This window comes from Oculina patagonica, chromosome 1 (genome assembly GCF_052425735.1).
Source record: "Oculina patagonica isolate OP01 chromosome 1, crgOcupat, whole genome shotgun sequence".
Classification (NCBI taxonomy): domain Eukaryota; kingdom Metazoa; phylum Cnidaria; class Anthozoa; order Scleractinia; family Oculinidae; genus Oculina; species Oculina patagonica.
The window spans coordinates 31,204,313-31,220,814 of record NC_135758.1 but is presented as its reverse complement, the minus strand read 5'-3'; the positions used below and the strand labels follow the sequence as shown (position 1 = coordinate 31,220,814).

At 40.7% G+C, this 16,502-nt stretch overlaps 1 protein-coding gene across 1 annotated transcript in view; it reads right to left on the bottom strand.

The window, feature by feature from the left end:
• LOC144664105 (uncharacterized) overlaps positions 1 to 16,502 on the bottom strand; it is a 108,367-nt gene that overhangs the window by 85,717 nt on the left and 6,148 nt on the right. The window contains exons 6-11 of the mRNA XM_078525236.1: positions 14,905 to 14,967; positions 14,636 to 14,707; positions 13,579 to 13,659; positions 12,587 to 12,634; positions 12,343 to 12,396; positions 11,447 to 11,500 (exon numbers count right to left, since the gene is read on the bottom strand). Coding sequence (XP_078381362.1) covers positions 11,447 to 11,500; positions 12,343 to 12,396; positions 12,587 to 12,634; positions 13,579 to 13,659; positions 14,636 to 14,707; positions 14,905 to 14,967 — 372 coding nt within the window. The remainder of the gene's footprint in view (positions 1 to 11,446; positions 11,501 to 12,342; positions 12,397 to 12,586; positions 12,635 to 13,578; positions 13,660 to 14,635; positions 14,708 to 14,904; positions 14,968 to 16,502) is intronic.

Sequence of the window (16,502 nt, the reverse complement as noted above, 5' to 3'; positions counted from 1 at the left end):
TAATTAACACGCGCACTTTTTGCAATTTATTATATAGACAGGAGTGTTTTGGTACAGGATTTAATGGAGCTGAAACCAATTGTGGAATTGCACGCATTTTAGGCATCCTACTGATGAACGGTTACGGCAATTATATATTTTCAGGAGCGCCATTATATTCATGGTCTGTTCCCTTAGAATTACTGAAAAACAGACCACTACCAAAAATTCATACGAAAGTACATCCGGGACCGAAGTGACGTGCCCTCAACAATGGAGATTTCGATGACGTCATTTCCGTCTTTGCACGGTTGTTTCCGACGTTCAACTTTTTACTCAATTCGTGATTTTTTTGTCTGTAGAACAAAAAAAAAGTACACGGTGGCTTGAAGATATGAATTTTATTTTCTCGTGTTAAAAGCAATATGTTACTAATTCGCTGCGCTAATTCGTTAAACATTGTTTTTACCACTCGAAAATAAAATGTATATCTTCGCGTCGGGTAATCGTTTATAAAATAAAGCCAATAAAATGTCGTACGTCATAACTGAGAGCAAAACGAGCTAACAACCTATCAGAGGGCTCGTTTTATAGACAAAATTTTATAATAAGCTTTGAAGCCTGTGGGATCGGGGCAGGTGGCAAGTTGCAATGTATACAATTTTCTACAAATAGCCCGGTTGCCATTAGTCTCCTTCGCAGCCGCTTTTTGGGACGTCACGCAACGCTCCCCCAAAGAAGCGCCGCTTCTTTGGGGGAGCGTTGCGTGACGTCCCAAAAGCGGCTGCGAAGGAGACTAGGTTGCCATTGTCACTGATACCGCTCTTGCGAAATATCCCAGTTTATTTTATGTTAATTAACACTTCTAACTGCCGAATACGAAAAGCGGAACGCGGGTTCACTTTTTACCCACTCACATATAGTAGAAATCGGTGCGCCGATTCAAATGCAGCAAGGCTTCAGTATTTTTTTAGTTTTTTAATTTATTTTTTAAAGATATATATATTGTTTGTCGCTTATTAGATGTCACTCGTTATCGTTCATTCAGATGGCATTGTTGTTTCGTACCAAAGCTTCATCGGAACTAGCCCAGCTCAACCAGAGAATAAACTTCACATTTCACAAGTCATCAACAACAAAAATCAAATCGCTTCTTTAACGTGTATGTAAGGATTTCCTCCTTTCTTACATGTAAAAACTCTGATTTGTGTGTTTTCTGTTAATTGCCGCGGTATCAATAAGTCATAATTATATAAAACAATGGCTCACGAACTTGTTTGTGTGGTTTTAGCACTGAAATGAAACAGTTCCCTTTATTTGGGGATAGTTGTGATGACAGACGATTTGACACAATAATAGAATTTATATCCGACGGTAATTTCTGTTAACCCTAAATAAAAAAACGCTGGTAGGAAGGCTTTCCACAAACTCGCTCATGTCTTTTACTTAATGATTCTCGGTTTGAAATTCCAACAAAAATATAGATCGTACGCGTTCTGTCCCGGAAATTAAAACAATTTCTTATTCTGCTGGTTTTTGAACGTCATTCATCTATTATGAAGGTGTATTTTTTCTCAAAGCTTTTCTCTTTTAAAAATAATGGACTTGAGCTTTGAGAAGTTTAAAAAGGCTTCCATTTTAACATCCTTTCCCACCGTTTCTATTTATTTGCATCACGAAAAAGACCAAATTAAAATATTCCCAAACAACTGCTGAAAGTGTGCAACAAACGAGTTGGACTTTCACATGCAGCAGCGCCTTTGCTGGTAGAAGTACAGCACCAACCGACAGAGACGACAATCAAGGCCAGACCTCTCGCAGTGAGTACTTGAACGTTATTTATCAATTCATGTGTTTGAAGAAGTGATCCCTGGCATCAAGATGAACTCTAGCAATACAGATCTGGCTGCAAACACTTCAAGCCAGGTGCTGTCCGAGTTTTTTTGCCCAGTTAAACCAATACATGTTTGGGTTTTAAGCGAAAGGACCGCGTCCAAGATTACCGCCGCGACCACACTCGTCATGAGCCCCGTAACCATTCTTCTAAACATCTTGGTAATCTTAGCAGTAAGGCTAAATGCAAAGTTAAAAAAACATAACTCGAACATCCTGTTAGCAAGCTTGGCTGTAGCAGATGTTCTAGTGGGCGCTGTCTCCATGCCACTGACTATCACTTTAAATGTGTTAGTTCTTCTCAAGGAGTTTTTGAGCCCGGATGTTTTTTGTAGAATAGCTATGGCAAATCAAATGGTCATGAACATTGGTAGTACCTCTTCTCTGTATCATCTAGTTGTGATTGCCTGGGAGAGGTACGTGGCGGTAACAAAGTGGAGAGAGTATAAAGTTATTGTTACCAGAGGCCGTGTCAAGAAGTACGCAAGAATTGTATGGCTTCTAGCTGTGCTCAAATCAATTCCAATGCGCATATTGAAACTTGTAGGTCTCCAGGACAAATACATGATGGTCGTCTACATAGTTTTCTATCTCCCTGGGGTAGTGTGCATGATACTAATCAGTTGTTTCTACCTTCTGGTTTACCTTGGTGTGCGCAAACGGAACATTAACACAATCAGCGAAGTCCGTTCTCTCATTAAAGCCAAACTCGCCTCAAAAGTCGCCAAAACGACTGCCATACTGACAGCTGCCGTGTTAATTTCGTTCGTTCCATCTTTAGTACCAATCTTCTTCGGAGGGGCTTTCCACGCACTTCGCAGAAGTTCGTTTTTCCGTTGGTCGATGATGCTGACTCAGCTTAACGCTCTCTTCAACCCAGTACTTTATTGCTACAGGGACCGCCGCTATAGGGACGCGATGCTAGAGATGTTAAAGATGAAGAAGCCTGCAACTGGAGTACAGAAAAACGTCAGACGAATTGGATCTGTCCAGGCAGTGGAAGATGTCCCGGAGAACAACCGCACACCAAGATCAAGAATTCAAAGCTGCGGCTCGATTCCAAACCTGAGAGACACTGATCAGCGGAGGACTCATGGGCAAGTGAAGCGCGCAAGACGTACGTCAGCTCCATCGCGTGAAACAAACAGAGTGATATGTGTCGATATACATCAGCGTAAGGTCATCACAACAAAACCAGGAATACAAGTTCAAAGCGGTCTGACAAGAAATGGAACCCTAAGTTATCATGAAGACACTAGCCATAAGCCTCGTGCTTCAAGGATCCAGGCATCATTTCAGTCTAAGTCCTCAAGCCTTCCACCTGAAGGATCCCAACATCATAACCGTGAAATGGTACGATCAAAGTCCTTGGATAAACGTGCGTTATTTGAGGTGATCGGCAGCCAGCACAAATCTTGGCAGGAAGCGACAAAAAGACCAGTAAGAGTGCCATTCCCGTCAAGAAACAAGAAAATGCCAGAACGTGAAGTGAATGGTTTTACAAGAAAACCAGGAATCAAAGTGAAAAGCGGTGTGACAAGAAATGGAAGGCAAAGTCATCTTGAAGGAACCAGCGATCAACTTCAAGCCTCAAGATTTAAGGCATCAATTCAGCCTCAATCCTTAAGCACTCACCCAAAAGGACCTAAAGGTTTCCGGCACCATTACCGTGAAATGATGAGATCAAAGTCCCTGGATGAATATGCGTTATCTGAGATGATCCGCAACCAGCACAAACCTTACCAAGAAGCAAAAAGAAGACCAAAGACAACGTCGTCAACGACAAGAAACAACGAAATGCCAGAACGTGAACTGACTGGTTTTACAAGAAAACCTACAGTCAAAGTTAGTTAGAAATGGAAGGCAAAGTCATCTTGAAGACACCAACGATCAACTTCAAGCCTCAAGATTCCAGTTATCACTTCAGCCACAATCCTTAAAACCTCGACCTAAAGGTTTCCAATACCATTACAGTGAAATGATGAGAACAAGGTCTTTGGAAGAACAAGAGTTAGTCGAGAAGATCGGTAGCCCACACAAATGTCAGCAGTAAGTGATACGAAAACCAAAGACAGCGCCATCAACGACAAGAAACACGAAACTGCCAGAACGTGAACTGACTAGTTTTACAAGAAAACTAGGAATCAAAATTAAAAGCAGTGTGACAGGAAATGGAAGGCAAAGTCATCTTGAAGACACCAACGATCAACTTCAAGCGTCAAGATTCCAGTCATCAATTTAACATCAATCCTTGAGCTCTCAACCTAAAAGACCTAAAGGTTTCCTGCACCATTACCGAGAAATGATGAGATCAAAGTCCTATGATGAACGTACATTATTTGAGATGATCAGCAGCCAGCACAAATGTAAAGAAGAAGCGGTTCGAAGAAGGAAGACATCGCTACGAACTTCATTAAGAAAAGAGACAATGGCAGAACGTGAATTGACAGTTTTAACAGCCAAGTTATAAGGATTGCCAAAAACGTTTAACGGCACTAAACATTCATCGGCAACAAGAGACGAAACTAACGTTCCATATAAAGTGTAAATTTTATATATTACACTACCGGCGAGTAATTCTTGCGGCTCCTTTTTAAAGGTCAGTTAAACGTAACTATATTCCAGTAATGCTAGTTTCGCATCGATTATTTAGAGGGAAAGTATCACGAGCTGCGCATGCGCAACAAAACGGCTAAAACTAATGTTATCGAAGAAATTACTTCTATGGATCTAAATGACAAAACCACAGCGTCGTCATTGCAACCAAATGTGTCAAATTGCTGTGTTATTGAAATGTTCCTTCACTGTTTTAAGAGGTTATTTTTATATTTCACCGAATTTGATGGTCATTTCCTATGCCCAAATTTGGCTAAAATCCGTGACACGGTCCCTTTAAATCTTATAACGGAGAGTTCTTATCAACCTAAGATTTGTGTATAGCTGTGTAAATATTTCAACTTGTACTTTAGAGCTTTCATTAGCAGGAATTATCCACTTGAAATTTAGCAAGCAAGTCGGCTCTATGCTGTAAATAACGCGAAACAATGGCGAAGGTTAATGATGTGAATTGAAGTATTTTCAGTTAACCGCAAAGGAAGGAAAGGCGACATGTAGGAAATATAGACCCAATGCAAAAATGGCTCCCATTGTTTGCACCCAGAAGAAACATTCAGCAAAAGACGAGATTGCTTTTTCCATACAGATATCTTATATTCAAGTAAAACTTCTCAGAATAGCATATTATTATACTTATTTCCAATCGCTGACATTGGTGTTCTTAGAAACCAAACCAGACAAAAGAAGACAATAGCAGCCATTTTTTGCATAAGGCCTATACAAAAATGGTTCTTCCTTAAACTTAAGCTCATAGCTTTCGACCATGACCTTTTTTAACACTGCATGTATAACGAACACCGTATAATCCCGCTTATTAGCCCCTCCCGGTAATAGGCCCAACTAGCTGAAGTTTTGTCTTTCTGCCGTTTTGTTGCGTTTCGAATACGTTCGTGTTGATGCATATCTATCTACAGTTTTGATTTTGTTCCAAATACTGCAATGAATATGACTAACTAAAAACCACTGAAAGAAAAAAAGTATTTCGCCATCGGCACTGCTGGCCTGTAGCTTATTTTGAAACGTTTATTTTATTCCGCTTAAGCCCTCCCAGGATATATCCCCCCGGTTTATAAACCCACCCAAAATCCCGCACGAAGTTGTATAAGCCCGGGGTATTTACGGTATATTTGTTAAAGACTTTGGTTAATAGCTTGGGTAATTGTTTAGATTTTTTTGTTTCTCGTTTCGTGCTGGAAACGTATCATTAAAAAAACTGTTTCCCCGTTAGATTTGCATACGTGATTGTTCTTTTTTTAAGATAATAGTTATCACCTAGTTTTTAGAAATTAAAAAACAACCCATTTCTTACTTGGTCCCAGCTTCCGTTCATTTGCAAAACAAAACGTTCGAAACAGTCCTAAACAGCTGCTGAAAATATTTAATAAACAAGTTTAGCTTTTACTCGTAACAAAGAGTTCGCTGGAAGACGAATGATTTAACTAGATGATCATGGATACTAAAGTAGACGGACGACAGTCACGGCCATACCTCTCGCAGTGAGTACTTGAACGTTATTTATCAGTTCTTGGGTTGAACTAAGTGATCGTCCCATCAAGATGAACTCTAGCAATACAGATCTGGTTGCGAATGCTTCAAGCCAGGTGCTGTCCGAGTTTTTTTGTCCAGTTAAACCAATATATATTTGGGCTTTAAGCGAAAGAACCTTGTTCAAGATTGCTACCGCGACCACAATCGTTATAAGCTCCGTTGCCATTCTTCTAAACATCTTAGTAATCTTAGCAGTAAAACTGAGAAGAGAGTTAAAAGAACACCACTCAAACATTCTTTTATCAAGCTTGGCTGTAGCGGATGTTCTAATGGGCGCTGTGGCCATGCCGTTGACTATCTGTTTAGATGTGTTAGTTCTTCTCAAGCGGTTTTTGAGCCCGGATGTCTTTTGTCGAATACTTTTCGCAAATGAAATGGTCCTCAATATCAGTGGTACCTCGTCTCTGTATCATCTAGTTGTGATTGCTTGGGAGAGGTACGTGGCGGTAACAAAGTGGAGAGAGTATAAAGTTATTGTTACCAGAGGCCGTGTCAAGAAGTACGCTAAAGTTGCATGGCTGCTAGCTGTGTTCATGTCTCTCCCACCAGGCATAATGAAACTCGTTGGTGTCCAGTACAAATATGTGGTAGTCGTAAACAAAGTTTCTTTCATTCCTGCAGTTGTGTGCATAATACTTATCAGCTATTTCTACATAATGACTTACCTTGGTGTACGGAAGCGGGACATTAACACAATCAGCGAAGTTCGTTCTTTAATCACAGTCAAACTCGCCACCAAAGTCGCCAAAACGACCGCCATGCTGACAGCTGCCGTGTTAATTTCGTTCGTTCCATCTTTTGTCGTCCTGTTCTTCGGAGAGATTTTCCCCGTACTTCGAAGAAGTTCGTTTTTTCGTTGGGCGATGGTGCTGACTCAGCTCAACTCTGTTATTAACCCTGTGCTTTACTGCTACAGGGACCGCCGCTATAGGGACGCGATGCTTAAAATGTTAAAGATGAAGAAGACTGCAGCCGGAGTACAGAAAAACGTCAATCGAATTGGATCTGTCCAGTCAGTGGAAGATGTCCCAAAGAACAACCACACACCAAGATCACGAACTCGAAGCTGCGGCTCAATTCCAAACCTTAGAGACACTGATCAGCGGAGGAAGCATGGGCAATTGGAGCAAGGAAGACGTACTTCAGCTCCATCACGTGAAACAATCAGAGTAATCTGTGTTGATATCCATCAACCTAAGATCATCGCAACAAAATCGGGATTCCAAATTGAAAGTGGTGTAACAAATGAAAGCCGAAGTCATCTTAAAGTCACCAGCGGTAAGCCTCATGCTTCAAGGATCCATGCATCAGCACAGCTTCAATCCTCGAGCCTTCCACTAAAAGACCCCCGACACCATTACCGTGAACCGGTACGATCGAAGTCCTTGAATGAACGTGCGTTATTTGAGATGATCAGCAGCCAGCACAACTCTTGTCAGGAAGCGATACGAAGACCGAATGCTGCGCCATCAACGGCAAGAAGCAAGAAACTGCCAGAACGTAAACTGACTGGTTTTACAAGAAAAACAGGAATCAAATTGAAAAGCGGTTTGACAGGAATTGGAAGGCGAAGTCATCTTAAAGATACCAACGATCAACTTCAAGCTGCAAGACTTCAGGCATCACTTAAGCTTCAATCCTCAAGCCTTCGACCCGATGGTTCCCGACACCATCACCGCGAAATGGTACGATCAAAGTCCTTGGATGAACGTGCGTTATGTGCGATGATCGACAGCCAGCACAAATCTTGGCCAGAAGCGGCACGAAGACCGAAGACAGGGCCATCAACAGCAAGAAGCAAGAAAATGCCAGTACATAAGCTGACTGGTTTCACAAGAAAACCAGGAATCAAAGGGAAAAGCGGTTTGACAGGAATTGGAAGGCGAAGTCATCTTAAAGATACCAACGATCAACTTCAAGCCTCAAGACTTCAGGCATCACTTAAGCTTCAATCCTCAAGCCTTCGAACCGATGGTTCCCGACACCATGACCGTGAAATGGTACGATCAAAGTCCTTGAATGAACGTGCGTTATTTGAGTTGATCGGCAGCCAGCACAAATCTTGTCAGGAAGCGATACGAAGACCGAATACAGCGCCATCAACAGCAAGAAGCAAGAAAGTGCCAGAACGTGAACTGATTGGTTTTACAAGAAATCCAGGAATAAAACTGAAAAGCGGTTTGAAAAGAATTGGAAGGCGAAGTCATTTTGAAGACACCAACGATCAGCTTCAAGACTCAAGACTTCAGGCATTAGTTCAGCTTCAATCCTCAAGCTTTCGACCTAAAGGCTCCCGACACCAACAACGTGAAATGGTACGATCAAAATCCTTGGATAAACGTGCGTTATTTGAGATGATCGGCAGCCAGCACAAATCTTGGCCGGAAGCGACACGAAGACCGAAGACAGGGCCATCAACAGCAAGAAGCAAGAAAATGCCAGAACATAAACTGACTAGTTTTACAAGAAAACAAGGAATCAAACTGAAAAGCGGTTTGACAAGAAATGGAAGGCGAAGTCATTTTGAAGACACCAACGATCAATTTCAAGAATCAAGATTTCAGTCATCACTTCAACCTCAATCCTCAAGCCTTCGACCCGATGGTTCCCGACACCATCAACGTAAAATGACACGATCAAAGTCCTTGGATAAACGTGCGTTATTTGAGATGATCAGCAGCCAGCACAAATATTGTCAGGAAGCGACAAGAAGACCAAAGACAGCGCCATCAACGTCCAGAATGGAGAAAGTGCCAGAACGTGAACTGACTGGTTTTACAAGAAATCCAGGAATCAAACTGAAAAGCGGTTTGACAAGAAATGGAAGGCGAAGTCATTTTAAAGACACCAACTATCAACTTCAAGCCTCACGATTTCAGGCATCACTTCAGCATCAATCCTCAAGCGCTCAACCAAAAAGGCCCTCTACAACGTCACAGCGAAAAAAAAAGACAATACAAGACAACATAAGATCAAACTCCTGGGATGAACGTACGTTATTTAAGGTGGTTGGCAGCAAGCACTAATATAATGTGAGCACAAAGTGATATAAGAACTGAAGAAATAGCTGCGAACTTAGACTGAACTTCATTAAAAGAAACATTACGGCATAACTTGAGTAGACAGATTTCGCAACAAAGTTCAAAGGATTGCCAGGTCAGGACTATAGACAAACACTCTGAAAGGTCAGGCTACTTCAAAAAATTATCTTTATAATCATTTAGAGCGATTTTCCCTGATTGCTTTTTTATAGCAACTAAGTTTTGATTTTGTCTCGCGTCAATTTGCTTGGGTTGCTTTGAGCAGTTACTAGCATGATTAAATGCAAAAGCGACTTGAAATTGTTTTACGCTCATCTACCCATCGACCGACCAACTGACCGTGTGAGTGAGTTCGCCTTTTGCTACGATTCTCCTGTTTTGCATTCTGAAAAAAAAAACTGTCGTGAAAACAAAACAATACTATCGCTCTGACTGCGTGATGTACGGAGTTTTAAAATCAGTATAAAAGGGAGAAACGTAACACTGCAAAGCAAGATCGTAATACTTAACAATTATTCCACGAGTGCGCGTTGGATATGAGATGGTAGATAACCAACGAGGCGCGTAGCGCCGAGTTGGCTATAACGATCTTATATCCAACAAGCACGAGTGGAATAATTGTTTTATTAAAAAACGCCCAAAGAATTGCAATATTTGAGCTCCCCAGCTGTTTTCGTTAACGCGCATTAGCTATCATATTTGTGGTCAATGGTATATGAGCTCATATACCGTTGCCTGTTATTAAACCAATCAAAACTCGGGAATTGCAATATACCATTGCTAGTTTTTAATAATGATCTAAAGATGTAAAAATGATTTAACAACACTGAATATCCATCCTCAGATAAATATTTTCTGGTTATTAACACATTGCATAGCATTTCTTACCATAGCGAAATTGGAACTAATCCAGCCCAACACAAGAATGAATTTTTCATTTAATAAATAAGCTTTAACAGAAAGAATCAAATCACTTGATTTCACAACACTGTATATCTATCCTCAGATAAATATTTTCTGCCTATTAACACATCGCATAGCATTTTATGCCAGAGCAAAATTGGAACTAATCCGGCCCAACACAAGAATGGATTTTTCATTTTAAAAACTTTAACGGAAAAAATCAAATCACTTGTTTTACTTGTCACTCATGATTTCCTCTCTTATTCAAAAATTGTGTTTTTAATATTTCTGTTTTCTCGAAATTCCCACGCTATCAATAGGCCATAATTAACTGAAATAATGTCTCGTCAAAATGTTTTGAACGGTTAATTAGCACCGACACTGAACAGTTCCCTTAATTTGGAATGGCTATGATAGCAATCCCATAGTATTTTCTGTTAATTGTAAAAAAGGAAACGCTTGAAAAGAAAATAAACTCATATAAGCGTTTTACTCGTTCTGGACTTACTTAGGACTATTGATTCTTTCCCCTCTGTATCAGGCACACAGAAATTAACCTTAAAGCTCGATAGTCAACTCGGCTGTGCCTCGTTGACTATTCGCTCTTATAGTTCATCACTAAATTTTCTCCGATTCTGATTGGTTTAAATTGATCACGTAACGCGATAGTGTTCATCCGCGGAGGGCACTATCAGCCCATAATGCCGTACGAGAAAAATGCCCGGCTGGATAGTGCCCGTCCGTGAAAGTTTTTTGTAAACAAGCGTGTCTGCAGACAAAAAACACAGGCAAATTCACTGCATTTAGTGGGTATCTTGTCTGGTTTTGTTTCGTTTGTTAAATTTCGGCTTTCAATACCCGATTCCCTCTATAGCGCGCGCCTGCAGGGAATCACGGTAGTTGTATTCATCAAACCATGCGCGAGACTCAACAACGATGCGCGTTGCTGAGTCTCGCGCATGGTTTGATGAATACAACTACCGTGATTCCCTGCAGGCGCGCGCTATAGAGGGAATCGGGTATTGAGTTTTTTATCCTGAAAAGTTAAAAATAATTCACGATGCTCGTTTTTGAATGCGCGCAGAAGAACATTTAGTGGTGAACAATAAAAACGATTTCCCCTTGGAAATTTGATGTTCTTAAAACTAGCATATTAGCCCTCGAAGCTTTGCGCAATTGTTCAAAATATAACACTAACAGCGCATGCTCTTGTCCTTAACGTCCATGCCCCGCGCGCCCCGAGAATAATCAGCTAAATATTGTGACTCAAAATGAGCATTTCTCCTAAGAAATCCGTAGAAAATTAGGTTTTAAGATGTTGCTGTAACTTAGTACACTTCAGTAACACTTTCTCAACGGGCACTAAAACCTTTAAATTGAACAACAAGGCAGAAGAAACACATTAAAGTGTGGATGTGGTTCATAACAACTTCAGGTATTGTAAATCATTAATGCAGGTCACTTACCGATTTTCCAGGTCTTCCCGCTGGACCACGATTACCTTGGTTACCCGGCGGGCCCTGTCAGACGACAATAAAACAGGAGCTCAAACAGGGTTTCTTTATTAAAATCAAACACTGCAAAGAATCTAGATTATAAAGAAATTATCCGGCGCTGCGCAAGTAACCTTTGAACGCAGACGTTTTTTCGCCTGTTTTTCCGTGGATCGAAACAACAGAAGAAATAGCGTCTGCATTTTCCTAGTTGTTGCTGACTGGTTTTAGAAAGACAAGGCAGTGCATCTTTTGTTTCGATAAAATCGTTTCACATGGAAAGTGTATGAGTATTCATTCTAGATGCGGTTCTTCAATGGACAGTCTCTGCAGTTTCAGTTGCTATGTTTGTCCTATTATTTTGCTCCCCAAAACTCGCCCCAAGTTTTTCCCCAAATGTCTCTCTTCAACGAGTTAGCAACTTGAAATTATATCTTAGGGTTAATTTCTAAGTGACTTCACATTTTAGTTGCAGCGTAATGCAAGACTAAAAATCTCGCATAAATCACTTAAAATCAGCGCAATGCCCGTGTAAATAGCAGAATAGAACTCCCAGCTTCGATTGTGTATTGCAGTGCAGCTGAATCAAGTGACCAGCGAGATTTTTGCGAATTGGTTATGGATAACATCCGACGCGACTAAAATGTAGCCTTCCCTTGCAGGCATTTTTGGTGAGCGAGAGCTTGAATTCAAACTAGCGAGTCCTCCGTCACTCGTTTTACAGCCTGACTTCCTCTCCCTTGTCCGTTTTCCCACTCGCTTCAACCCTCAAAGCACTCGAAGGAATATTCAGCGTTTGCTCGTCCAAAATACGCCTGCACTGCAGACTAACTAAAATGCAACGTATAAATTAATCGTTAATGTCTTACCGGCGCTCCAGGGTCCCCTTGGGATCCTTTCTCTCCAGGACTTCCCGGCAGACCCTGCAAACAGAGCATTTAATGAATCAAGATATACCACCATTGTAAGTGCAGTTCGTATTTCAGCGAGTTATAGGAATACTTTTAAAAAGAGACCCTGAAATGGCTGCTTCAGACTCATGTCTTTTTCTTCTTGAATGTACGACAGCAGTCAGATTAGCATTGAGATTAGCACACGCATGTGTGTACTTACCGGGGAACCGCGCTGTCCTCTGGTTCCGCGCGCGCCTGGGTCTCCAGGCTGAGGAAAAGAAGCAAAACAGCGCATAAACGTCTAATCTAACAAACATATCCTGAATTTCAGCCGGCAGTACGGACCAGCCACCAGAGGGGTGGCTGAAATTTAGTCTAACACATTATAAACATTTTAATACATGGAAGAGATTCGAATCCACGTCCTTTGCTACACCAGTGGCGCAGTGCTCTATCAACCGAGCTATCAAACCAACTTAAAGCTGGTCACCCGCAGTTCAAATTTATTTCAATTGCTATCATTTCTCTACCATTTTTAGCCGCAGTTAAAATGTACGATATTTTTTATAATCACTTGCATTAAAACGATAAACTAAAATATCATTAACATTTGCGCTTTGAGCCTGCCCAGATATGAAATATGTTCGCTGTCTTCTTTCTTCTTATATTGTCGGACGTATATGTTCAACATATTGGCACTCTATAAAAGGCAACTTCACATCAATTTCGAGGAAAGTAAAGAGAAAGTATGCAGTTGTGCTCTGATGGCTCACGCACATCATAGAGCGACCAGAAGTATTACTAACCCTACTGTACGGGAGGCCCTTTACAAGTTACCTCATAGCACTTTGTAAAAAATACGGTACTGAAAATGTCATTTTCTTCTAGATTTATTTGTTTTCAACAGTTTGGTGCGTGAAAAAGTTACACTGACATCGTCTAGAACTTTCAACCTCTTCGAAACCCGTTTTTTACTCGTTCCTTGTTCTCCATTTCAACCGGCTGGCTTAAAAGCAAAATCGAGGCAGAGGCTTTGTAAAATTACTATTTTAGTCTTACTTGAAGTTGACTTGCAATTAAATTATCCCGCCAGGCAAGTTCTCAAAACGGAAAGCGCTCCATAGATTTTGCAACTGGGTGTCGGGCCATAGCAAGGATCCCCGAGAAATAAGGAAACATTGCATGTTTAAGATAGTTAGTTTAAATACTTACCACCGAGGGAGGTTCAACAACAAGACCACCAGCTACGGGGCCTGGGCCCTTACTATCTGATCCCTGCAGCCTACGCCATCTCTAAAAAGTACAAAACGAGACTCACATAGTTAGTGAAATTTTTACTCACTCAATTAGTGAAATTTTCGTATGAGCTTGCGGAAAAACTGTTTTCCTGAGTGTTTGCGATTGATTTCATCCGTCAGTAATTAAAAGGGTCAAAACAAGCGTTTCGTTAAACGAGTGACGTCGAAGAGAATAGCTTCTTGCCTTCTGTACGCTTTGTTTTGCGAGTTCGCTGAACCAACCAAAATCCGTACGCGATTGCCTCTGTTCGCAAAGCCAATCAAATTGCCTCCTCCCATATCGTTTGTTCACTGGTAACCAAGGTCGTGCAAAAATTGCTCTCTCATGATGTCACGGTGTTCAAAAACAATCCTTACGTAAGGAGACCTTACAATAACGGATTGATTTTCTAAAACAGTACAAGGCAAATGGTAGAACTTATTAGGACGTATCACAGCTAAGGTAATGGGGAAATGTGTACTATAACTTGGGCAAAATAAATTCGCCAACGTCTTATTTATGTCGAGAAAACCTTGTTACCTTAGCAACATCCTGGTCTTAGGTCTGATACTTTTAGAAACAACTACTTTTAAGACAATAAGTGAAACAATGTTAACTTTCTAAATGGAAAAACAAGTTCATAGATTGATCGTGCAAGATACAAGGAACACAGGGAGCAGAATTTTTTAAAAATAGGCAAGGTAGACACGCCACGAATCTTACGTGAACAATACATGAAGTACCATAGCATGATATTTCTCAGCATACTTCGATTACAGGGGCGGCATATATCGATCTCTTTCCCAGGTCCTTCGAGGTGTTACTTTCCACTGAACGCATAGCAAGTCACAAAAAATCGCTCACTGAAGTATCGACAGGTAGACTTCCATAACGAAAGCGATCCCAAACCTTTCTCTTCTTCGTCAAAATTAAAATTCGTTCAATGGAACAGAGCAAGAAGTAACGAAAGTCGTTTAAAAATTTTACTTACGACATAGATACCGTCTCCAGGTGGCCCGGGTGGACCGGGAGGTCCTGCTGAGCCGGGAGAGCCTGGGGGCCCCTAAAGAGAAAAAAAAACACACATATTTCTGTTTCGTAATAGTCATCATTACTCCTTGATTTCTGATTAAATTCTCCCAACTAGCATAAGCCTGGATGACAAGGAGACTTTTACACTGTGATCGCCATTTTGTCTGTGAGTGATGAAAATACGACCTTAACAACTAAATATCAGGAGCGCGTGAACCTGCACCATACCTGGGATCCTCTTTCGCCTCTCGGTCCATTGTATCCTTTTTGGCCCTGTGGACCTGGGGGGCCCTGGTTTAGATAGAAGAAAGGAACAAATTGCACGTCTGATTACCTTATTGTTATAGGAAATTAACGCTGCCCTAAATTAAGGTCTTCGTAATTGAACGAATTTGAAATTAACGCGAATTGGAGGGGAAATGTCTTTCAAATAAAAGAAATTAACGCGGAGAGCGGGGCATTTTTCAAAATGAAAAACATTATCGCGATTTTTGATGTACCTAAGGATATTTTGGCTGCTGTACTGCTCTTTTGAAAGCAAGAATAAACTGGAAATATTACAGATAACATATCTTAAAGGCTTTTACATTGTAAAACACTGAAAATGGTGTACAAGGGAGAGAAGGATATTGATTCCCATTTTCTTTATGTGTTCGGAAAGTATCCAGTATTTGGATTGAAATTAAGGTCTTGAAAATTAACGCCTCATTTAAATAATGTCGCGGAAATTAACGCCCACAAAAAATAACGCGAATTTTGATAATTCGCGTTAAGGTGATTCCACTAAAATAGAAGGAGTATTAAAAATTTTCTGAAACTTGGTCCAGGTTACAATTATGTTATGAGCATTAAAAAAATGAAATAAAAAATGGGGGTCACCGCGCTAGTTTTTGTGTAAAATGGATGGGCATTTTAGTAAATATACGACCCGCGAGATATATATTAGGAACCCTAGTAATCCAAATGGGGATCGCTATTGTTTCCAGAAAAAAATCATTTTGCATTAAAGAACTAGTCTAGTTCAACAAAAAGGACTTTTATCTTATATTAAAAACTATTCTTATTGTACACGAATTAAGATAATGAAAGAAATTTAAGATTTTGCTCCGTGCGCACGTTAACGGCACTACCTAAAAACGTGTTTTTTACGGCATTAAAATTAAAATATCTCAATGTAGAATTTTAAACTTTTTTTTAAATCGCGATATATTGTAGACAACAGTTTGACCTTTAAATTAATGCATTAAAAAATGGGGGTCGCCGTGCTCGTTCAAGAGAAAACGACCATTTATTTCCCTACCGAGCTTAGCCTGAAGGGAATCTCGTAGTGTTCTGTGTGCGCGCGCGCTCGTGCGCGCGCTAAATGACGCGAAAACCTATGCGCAGAAAGGATGCGCAATGCAATACCGTGGAATCACCTTAAATTCATGGAGCGTTAGTTTTCTAGCCAAAAAGCTATCTTGCAATTGGATCGCGCGCCCTGCTGGGTTTGATTATTTAGTTTGATCTTAACCTGCAGTAAAATCGTGCATTAGAGCGATTTTTTGAGTCCGGTGTCGTGAAACCAAAACCAAAGTAATCACCATCACTCTGGCCAATCACAAGGGATACAGACAATCCAATAAACCAATCAAAACTCGAAGCAAATACATGTCAGTAGCCGGCACAAAACGCGGGAAAACGTGCGCGAGTTTTGGTTTTACTTCTGATTGGCTGAGAAAGTGGCGCAACATTTTAAAACCAATCACTAAGCGTTGTTATGCAAAACCAAAGCAAACGCAAATTACTTTCGAAACTCAAGAGAAAACGCTCTAATTCATCGATTT